The sequence below is a fragment of the Psittacula echo genome, assembly GCF_963264785.1.
Source record: "Psittacula echo genome assembly, chromosome: 18".
Classification (NCBI taxonomy): Eukaryota; Metazoa; Chordata; class Aves; order Psittaciformes; family Psittacidae; genus Psittacula; species Psittacula echo.
In genome coordinates this window covers 1266969-1276452 of record NC_137754.1, presented here as the reverse complement: position 1 = coordinate 1276452, position 9484 = coordinate 1266969, and the positions used below count along the sequence as shown (strand labels likewise).

General features: G+C 43.5%; 1 protein-coding gene across 2 annotated transcripts; it reads right to left on the bottom strand.

Moving 5' to 3' along the window:
* Positions 1-1594: 1594 nt before the first annotated feature.
* Positions 1595-8967, bottom strand: DRD2 (dopamine receptor D2; the record flags this gene model as incomplete). 2 transcript variants are annotated; one of them, XM_080631778.1, is made up of 7 exons in its annotated part: positions 1595-1788; positions 2354-2687; positions 3314-3400; positions 4249-4439; positions 5093-5229; positions 5726-5835; positions 8686-8967. In XM_080631778.1, 7 exons carry the CDS (start codon positions 8965-8967, stop codon positions 1595-1597), a joined length of 1335 nt encoding a protein of 444 aa, XP_080487904.1. The 2 variants fall into 2 exon arrangements, with proteins under 2 accessions (XP_080487904.1, XP_080487905.1); XM_080631779.1 differs by lacking the exon at positions 3314-3400.
* Between the last annotated feature and the right edge of the window lie 517 nt (positions 8968-9484).

Here is a 9484-nt window from a genome sequence, read left to right as displayed (position 1 = left end):
CACAAACTGCATAGAAAGAAAAGGGATATTGCTCTCCAGATTGTGTTTTAACATCTTTAGAAAACAGCAGGTAACTAGAACTTGGGAACCTTCCTCTGCATATGGCTTCTGTAATCATCTAGTTCTCTAGATCCAACATTAATTTCTAGCCAGGCCTATTTCCATGTCATTTTATTAATCTTACTATATTTTATTTACAGAGATATTACAAAATATATTGTGAACTGAGTACAATTAATACGTACAGTGTGGATTTGGTAACGCCAGAGTCAGTGTGGTGAAATTAGGCTGTTATGGGTTTTCAATTGTTTTAATCCATCAAAGATAGATATCAGAGGGTAAGGGATGCTGGAAACATCCAGACCTTTCCACAGTCCAACTTGGAACAGGAGCAGGTCCAGCTAGGGACTTTCTTGGGTTTTTATTCTGGCTTTTTCCAAAACACACAGTTTAATCTTGTTTACTGTTAATTTAAATTAATTTAGGCACAATGTTATTCTGTACTCTCTTTATTGAGAGACATAGGCAAATCTTATCTGAAGTGGTCCTTGGCTTCATGGCACCCCAAAGTTAGGTGAGAAGAACTGGACCTAACTTAGCTGACTTGTTCAAGTTCACACGGCAGACATGGCTTCAGATGCCACACGTGGCACACTGTCTTCCTGTTTCTACATTCACCACACTAATGCTCCTCACCTAGTTTTGTAACTTCTTGTATGAGAGTAGAGATGAGATGCTGGTGGGCAGAAACTGCTGCTGGGCTGGCTGATGATAGATGGTAGTTGGTGTCCTGCTTGATCTGAATGTATACCATGCAATACAAGGTATCGCTTCTTTAGTTTTGCTCTGTCTGTTTTTTGGCTTAGGCTTCTGTTCAATTCATCCTATTTATTCATATTTACACTGATGCAGTGGTCCCACATGAGACCTATGCTCCCTTTCTTCCTTCTGCCTGTTGCCTGTAGGCCCACGTTGTTGCAGGGGTTGGATCTGTAGGTGGCAGAACCTTCTTAGCCCACTTGGGGATGTCTTAAAGATTTTTCTCAAGGCTTCAGCAGTTTAATACTGGGTAAGCCAGCTCAAGGTGAAGGCAAAGCTATTGCACAGGTTGTCCGCAAGCTCTGTCTGGCTCCTATTGCAAAGCAGAAAAGATGGTCTTGTCTTTGGTGAGAATTGTATCGATGACATAACACGCAAACCGGTAGCAGCAGTGACCTACCGCTAACAACACATGGCTCTGCGCCTGTCTGTGTTTAATGCACTCAAGGTTAGATGGCCACAGGCAAGAATCAAGTGAGTGTGTCTTGATTTTTGCTTCCGCTTCAAACACAGTGTGAGGGTAGCTCTGAAAAGTGCCCTTGGGATTGGTGTCCCAGAGTCCAAAGGTCACCATGAGGAATGACAGAACCTTCCAAGTGAAGGTCCTCATTGCATCTACACCAGAAGGTGCATGGGCACGGCACTGTTGTAACACTGCAGGCCTCACGCCGAATACAAGAGCTCGAGACCTCTCCATGGCTGCCCATTTGTGTACGTGAATGGCATTGGGGTGATTTTTTTCTCATTCTGGAAAATGTGGTTGCTGTTTTTACTTTTAACAGTGGAGGATCTTCAGGAAAGCCTTGCGAAATTCAATGTTGAAGGTGGTGTAAATAATTGGGTTGACAGCACTGTTGACATATCCAAGCCACGTAAAGACGCTGTACATTGCTGGGGGGATGTTGCAATCGCAGTGCATGTTCAGGATGTGAGTGATGAAGAATGGGAGCCAGCAGATGATGAAAACACCTGGTGGGAAAGGAAAGAGACAGATTTTGATTTCTGAAAGCTGGACAAATTTAGAGAATATGAGAACAATAAGGGTCTTTTGGGTATGAAGGAAAAATGTTTCCCTGGGGAATAAGCCTTCTATTTGTCTGTTAAGCATCACACACTATATTCTGAGTACCAGAGAATGTCTTTGCTGATGTGATTAGACCAGTTAACAACAAAAAATCTGGCCTTCAGAGGTACCAGTTTCTTGCTGAGGAACTATGCTGCCTTTTGTGTTCTAGAAAGCCCACGAGTTCTCTCGCCCCTGCACCCAGCTGTCTTTTGGCAGTCCAAACATCCCACAGATGGACAGCTTTTCTGAGCCATTTTTACAGCACTGTGACCTGTTTCTAGCTGGAAGGGAGGAAGCCTTCCTATTGGCAGCCTCTTGCTTACACATCCTCTAATGTTTCAAGTGAAGTTATTTCTGTGGAGGCCTAGACAAGACAGTCTACATTGGACATTCAGACCAGCTACCCTTAGCCTTGGTAGCTGCTGGTTTTCTGCAGAAACACAAGAGGAAGCCAGTGTGCTCTCTCACCAAGTACAATGGCTAGCATCTTAGTAGCTCTCTTTTCCTTCTGTTGTGATAGTTTCCTCCTGCTCAGAGCCTTGAGAAAGTTTCTCGTCTTGCCATTGGGCAGAGACTGGGCCTCAAAGACCTTGGCTGTGTGGGGTGTTTCTTTGGCATGTCCATTCTTCTCTAGTTTCCCAGGGCTGTCCAAGGCTGCCTGCAGGGTTGAGTTTGTCCCCCGATTAGAAGCTATTGGCACAACCAACTGATGGTTACTTGGTGCTGCAGGTTTGATGGTGGTTTTCTCAGGGGGACTGGTACTGGACACCATTTCCATCTCTTCTATGTGACTCTCCACCTCCTGGACAAGAATCAAATGTCCACAACATAAAGACACATAAATATACAGAGAGAAGCAATGAACACTCCTTACAGAGTGAAGCTGGATGATGCTGAAGAGCAATCAATCCCTCTTCTCCCTATGTTTTTGGTAGATGCTTGGAGTGTTCTGTAAAGTGTTCACAGGAAATAACACATTTGGGTACAACTGCAGTGAAGGACTCTCCTTTGCTGCACAGAGGTTAAGAAATGGGAGAGACACTGTTTCCACTCCCCATGGGTTTTATTTAGGCCTTCAGAATATAAACAAAACTGAAATCAACAAGGAAAATCCAACCAAGCCAATGCAGTCCGAGGCTTAAAATAAATAACAGAGGAGAAGAAAATCAAAGACACAAAATGTTAAAATGTCACGGCTTTTATAGCTGATCTTTAGGTGAGCTTAGTCTGGCTTTTTGAGTTCTATGATCTTAAACCCCCTGCTTCACTCTAAGGAATGGGAAGAGTATTTAAATTTTGAGATTGAATGGTAACCTTTGGTCTTAGTTTGTTTTTCTCCCACCTCACAGAAATTCATTTTGTGTCCTGACAGGAGAGAAGGGGGAAGCTAAATGCTCTGAAAAGCTACCACTTCTCTTTAACACTCACCACTTTGCGCTTATTAACTTGGAAACTCCCATTGGACTTCACAATAACTGTGCAGAGCTTGACGTCTTCTGGATGAGTGCATTTGTCCTAAGGGGCAAGCACCAGCTCAGAGGTTACACAAGCACAAAGTAATTGGGAAGGGAGCTGGTAAGGGAGGCAGGTGGAAAATACAAACACAGGGCATGAAGCAGAAATTAGTCAATGTGGCCAAGGTGCTAAGAATGGTGCAAAACTGCTCTGAAGAAGCAGTAATAGAGGCAACTACCCCTCGTGATTCTCACCAGAGGAAAGAAACCACAGAGATCTTGGTTTGCTCTATTCCTGTTTCACTCCCTCTTTTGCTTGACATGGTACTGGTCTCTGAGGCAATGCAGTTTGAAGGTAGTGCCTCTGGGAATATACATTCCTCTGTGGCACGTCTTGAGAGAGTAATGTTTTGACAAGCAGTCTCACACTTAACATGCTCAGCTGGACTCCACTTACACACATATCTCCTGCTCTGAGAGGCTGTTTTCACTGCAGAGAGATCATTATCAACATGTACATAGCACCCCAGCCATGCAAACAATTTCCGATTAAGTTATTTGTCACAAGAGCAAGACTGACTTAGAAAATAAGATAGCCTGCAGCCTCAGGTACCCCAACCCAAACTCAACAGAGTCAAAGGAAATGGTTAATGAAGCAACTCCTCATGCAGATCTGCTGCTGAAACACCTGCTGAGCTCCAGGGAGGCCTGTGAAGCATCAGCCTGATAATCCAGAGTGTGCAACTGGGACTCCCAAATGGCACAGGACAGCATTAACCTTTGTGATCCAGTATTTCATCTAGTCCAGCCAGTGTCATTTGAGAAAAGGAGGAAGTGCTTTGGGGAATGAAGTGGAGCAGGAAGGGGAATGCGCAGAGACTGCTGAGAGCAAGGCAGAGGTCTAGTTACCTTCAGCGGGGCTTGTGTGTCTGAGTCCAGGCCACGGCTGCTGAGCTTGGTGGTGACACGTTTCCTGCGCTTCTGGAGGACTATGTAGATCTGCACATACACCAGCAGGGTGACAATGAAGGGAACGTAGAAGGAGACGATAGAGGAATACACGACAAAGGTAGGGTTGGCAATGATGCACTCATTCTCATCTGGAAGACAAAAAGTATCAGGCTTGTTGTCCCTGCTGCTAAGAGCTAGCACCATCTTCACCCTCTTCTATCCCTCTTTCAGAAGGCACAGAGATACTAAGAACATGAGGGGTTCAGGTTCTAAGGGGAACTACCATGTCAAATGGAAGTGGTACCAGAACAGCAAACTCCCCTTGGGAGTCATGTACAACCCAAAGTCCCTGGCTATTGCTTGCATTATAATTAAAAGCCTACAAATCCCATGCTGTATACAACCCAGTTTTCCTAAGAAGCTGACGGCTGAACAGCCAGTTCTTTTCTCTCCTGTCTCAATGAAGCTAGTTGTCCCACAAATTTCCTTTTAATGTGTTTTAATATAAGAGGGATTTTGATTTTGTAGTGGACAAATGTTAAAGTAACATCGGCAAGTGTTGTGTAAACATTTACATAACCTCAGTTCTGATGTGTCTGGAACAGCAAAGGGATGAAACAGATCCAGAAGCAGCTGACAAACAGCTGGAATGACACGGGGAGAGGACACCTCAAACAGGGATGGGTGCATCCTGATACACCTAAAACCTCATGTTTATTCCTGACTTACAGAAGACTTAACTGGGGACCCAGTAAAAGCCAGGAAGATGCCAATAGCCAGCTGCAGGCGGCGTAACACTCACCTGTGTTATTGAGGCCAAAGAGGAGTGGGCAGGAGATGGCAAACGAAAGCACCCAGACCACAGCAATCATGGCCGTGACCCTGCGCTTCGAGCTGTAGCGGGTGTTGTACAGCATTGGCATTGCTACTGCTGTGTACCTGCAACATGAAGAGACAAACCCGTCCATTGTTATTCTGCCAGTGCTTACACACTCTGTGGGAAATGACACCTTGTTGCTGTGTCTGAAAGCCTGGACCAAAAAGAGAGTATAGGGCATGTTTCACAGGTGTCCGAGATATCTGCATTCCCTGTTTTGGAAGGCATGAGGCTGGGGTCAGCTTAGCATAGGGTTTTCCTTCCACTCTGAGCTACTCCCTTCCCACTCATGTTTGAAAGGACAAAAGAACTGAACTAATGGGGACGTATACACACAATTACATTTACACTCCCAAGACCAGCGTTTCTGTACCTGCTTCTGACGGGATCCCTGCTCAAACCTCATATAGGTCCTCTAAATTATCCTTCAGAAGATATCAACTACACAAGCTTTTGTCATTTTCAAGTGTCTGAGTCACAGGTAAAATTAGAGTATATAAAGGTGGCCGTGACTTGCTACTGTGGATTTGACACAACTTGCTGCTGTGCAGCCCTCACCTGTCTATGCTGATGGCACAGAGGTTGAGGATACTGGCAGTACACATCATAACATCAAGGGTTACAAAGATATCACAGTGGATCCGACTAAACCTCCACTCACCAACGACCTGCAAAAACAGAAAATAGGGTCAGTAAAAGAATTCACTGAGTCCATGCTATTGAGAAGGTCTAAAGGGAGAATTTTGCACAAAGCTATATACACTTGCTGGTAGCTAGAGTTCCACTGCTTCAAGAGGGATCAAAATCCTGTCTAAAGCAGTTCCAGCTGGAATCAGGTCACATGCAATCAATCACATGCTGCTTCAAGTAGGATTGTGTGCCATCAAGTGGCTTCAAGGACTTTGTCCTGTCTAGTCTAAAGGCCTCAGATGATGGCACGGCCACAAAGGAAGTACTTTGCTCCATCCAAACCATTCTTTTGAGTGTTCCCCTAAGGGCTGGTGTGATTTTGTCTTTCCTAATTCCATCCTGTTGCTCTGTATTGTGTTGGGCAGCCTGAACAGCAGACACAAGCCTGGGCTTGTATTCTAATGACACAAGGGATTGCAAGTCTCCTCAAAACCAGTGTGAACTATGTAGTAGCCTAAACAGGTCTCTGAAGCATTGCAATGAAGTATGAGGAAGGAAATACATTAATTTTATATGCAGAGCACCTGTGATAGTATTTACAGCTTTTTATTAGGAGCTTTCCTTCATTTCTTAGTTTAAAAAATCAGGGTAGATTTTTTTCTTTGTGTGAACAAGATGAATGTAATCTAGAGAGACACACTATACGTTGGGGTAAAGACAAAGAACTAATGATAACACTTCCAGTTACCAGTAGCCTTTTTCTCTTCACTTATCTTGCTATTGAAACTGAACTTTGCCAATTAAGTTTAATAGCAATTATTAGGACTGCTGTATTTGACATGTGATGAAAAAAGTATATTTCCCTCTAATAAAAATAGAGTCCTATTGCATTTGAAAATAGATTGAATAAGATAGCTATTCTTCAGTTATTTCTGCTCTGATATACATAACCATAGGCAACATAAAGAAGGAAGAATGACTGCATTGAAGCCTGAGTGACAGATGAATACTTGGTGATTAAAAAAGCAGTTAAGAGACAGTTACATCAGTAACTTTGATGGGAATTTGCCCAAAGGCAAAGGTTTCCAGCCAGATATAAGCCTCTGCAAAACCAGTTTCCTGCGTGCATAATTCTGAGTTTATGGGAGATGCTGTAAACTGCAGCAGTTTAGTGCTTCCATTTACATAGGAGAAACCTCAGAAGTTTGGAGGTAGAAGATTTGTTTGCATTGAGGCTGCTTTTTAAAAGGATTTCCTTTTGACATTTGTTTTTGTCCAAGCTTGTGACATAAAGGCATTAATAAAATGAACAAAGAACATAAAAAGAACAAAGGTTCTGGCCAGTTCTGATTTCAGACTGTAGACCCAGAGAGGGACCACAGTGTACCCAACACATGTCAGTCCAATGGCTCCTTCTCTGTCAGCACGCATTTGTGGTGGGTTTTGTTGCTTCAAGCTGGCAGTAGGTTTAGCGGAGTGTGGATAAGAGCAGAAAGGGCAAATGTACATTAAAAAAAGGGAAAGAATAAAAAAGTATTGCTGAGATGTAGAGGCCTGATTGTCCTACTTGGTAGATGAAGGAAACTGAGGTTCCTGATCAACTCCATAGACGCATGAGCCCACAAAAGCAAAAACGTCTTATACCATTTGTGCTTTATTTTTCCACATTAAAATAAGTGTCTGAGAGACTCTTATAGCTGGGCCTAAGAGAGCAAGAGTTTCTCACAGCATAAGCCTCTGTTAAAATGGGTTGTCACAAAAGAATATAACAGAAGAGCTTAACTAGGCCCAGAGGCACTGGTTACAATCACACCAGCCTGTGGTCATATAAAAAAGCCTTAGCAGGTGCATGATGCTTTACATTTTTAAAGTGCCATGAAAACAGTAATTAACTAGAGTGATAATTAGTATTGTGGTTTCTTGACAGCCTATGTCATGTCAGTGGGTTCGTTTTGCTTTGCATTAATACTTAATGGGCTGATTGATTATGGTTTCTTCCCCTGTTCTCCTCTCTGTTTTATCATTTTCTATCATAAAGTGCCAGAAAATTAACTGTAAACTCAGTGTAGTTCCAGTCTTATGCTTTCTCACCACTGTTCTTTCCCTCTTGGTTATGATTGCCACCAGCATGCCAGCTCTTAGCTGGTTGAAGCACATGGGCATCCCAGAGAAGCGAGCCAAGTGAAAGGAGCTGTGTATCTTCTCTTATTCTTTCCTCTAGAGACGCATTTCATTCTTCCAGGCTATTTACTGTTGTAAGAGTAATTTGCCATCAAGTAAACAGGTGGCAGTCTTGGGAGCATTTGGCTTTCACAAACCACAGTGCCACTCAAACAGAGCTCTGCATGCAGCAGCATAGGGCTCTTTTGTACCAAACTGACGTGCTAGCGTCTGCAATGTGAAAAGTAGCTCACTTGTGGCTCCGTTTCTCTCATATATTGTGACATAAAAGCTCTGGATTTACATCCTACTTCTATAATTGCCTGCTCTTCTTACTACTGTAGTCCTTCAGAAATAGGGTTTTGATTACTACTGATGCAGTTGGTTAGTGTGACTCCCATGATGTTGTTGCAGACTCATTCTGATGTTTGGGGGATGAACAGTTTGTAGTTTTGAAAACAAAATTGAGTCCTTTTGCTGTTGACCCCTCCATTAAAAGGCCAGATTTTCAATGCAATTGGAGTATCAGCATATTTTCAAGTCAGCCTGACATCTGCTATCGTGTGTGTTTCTTGGAAAAATCTGACCAACTGCTGGGAAATTCAACACACTTTATTTGAGAAATTCAGGAGGTCTTGAAATAGCTGATGCCCAGGCTGCTGAACTTCCCCCTCTCTACCCATTCACCAGAAACATTCAGTACTGAGAAAGAGAACTGGGTCACCTACCTCCAGATAGACCACCCAGGGCATGACCAGAGTTGCTACCAAGAGATCTGCCACTGCCAAACTCACAATCAGGTAATTAGTGGTAGTCTGAAGAGATTTTTCCCTGGACACAGCCATGCACACCAGCACATTGCCAAAAACAATGACAAAGATGAGGAGGGTGAGCAGCATGGCATAGTAGTTATACTGAGGCTTGTGGTCTACAATGGACTCGTTGAGTGGCTTGCTCCAGTTCCTGTCACCGAAGTCACCGTTGTACCAAGAGAGGTTTAGGGGATCCATGGAGGTAAAAGTGCCAAGTTCCAGCTCCACCCTGACACAAGGATATTGAAAAGACAGTCAAAGGCCAACATGTAAAATAAGAACAAAACCATTGCACATGTGCTAGCTCACTCGTGGACATTGGTTGCTCTGTGTTACAGCCAACTCAGGCAGAGTGCCTGGGATTTTTGTGTCAGCTCCTTGACATTCCCTAACCGCTAACTGCTCTATGTTAGGCATACACAGTTCAGGGCAGATGTGCCATGACCCACCTTGTGTATTTTTCATGCGCTTCATGGGGCTTTAGGCTGTGTGGTTTGCTTGTTGGTTTTGGGGGTTTTTTTTGGCGTTTTTCCCTTTGCTTTTCCTTATTTTTTTCCTCCAGCAGGGAAATAAATAAATAAAAATACCTATGAACAGAATTGTGATGATGATGAAACCTGAGAGCATCAGTTTTGAAGTTAGGGATGGACTGTGCTTGCCTTCTGCCTTTCCCCCAGTGAGGTTGTGGTGTGAAGAGGAAATGGTGGGGATGTGT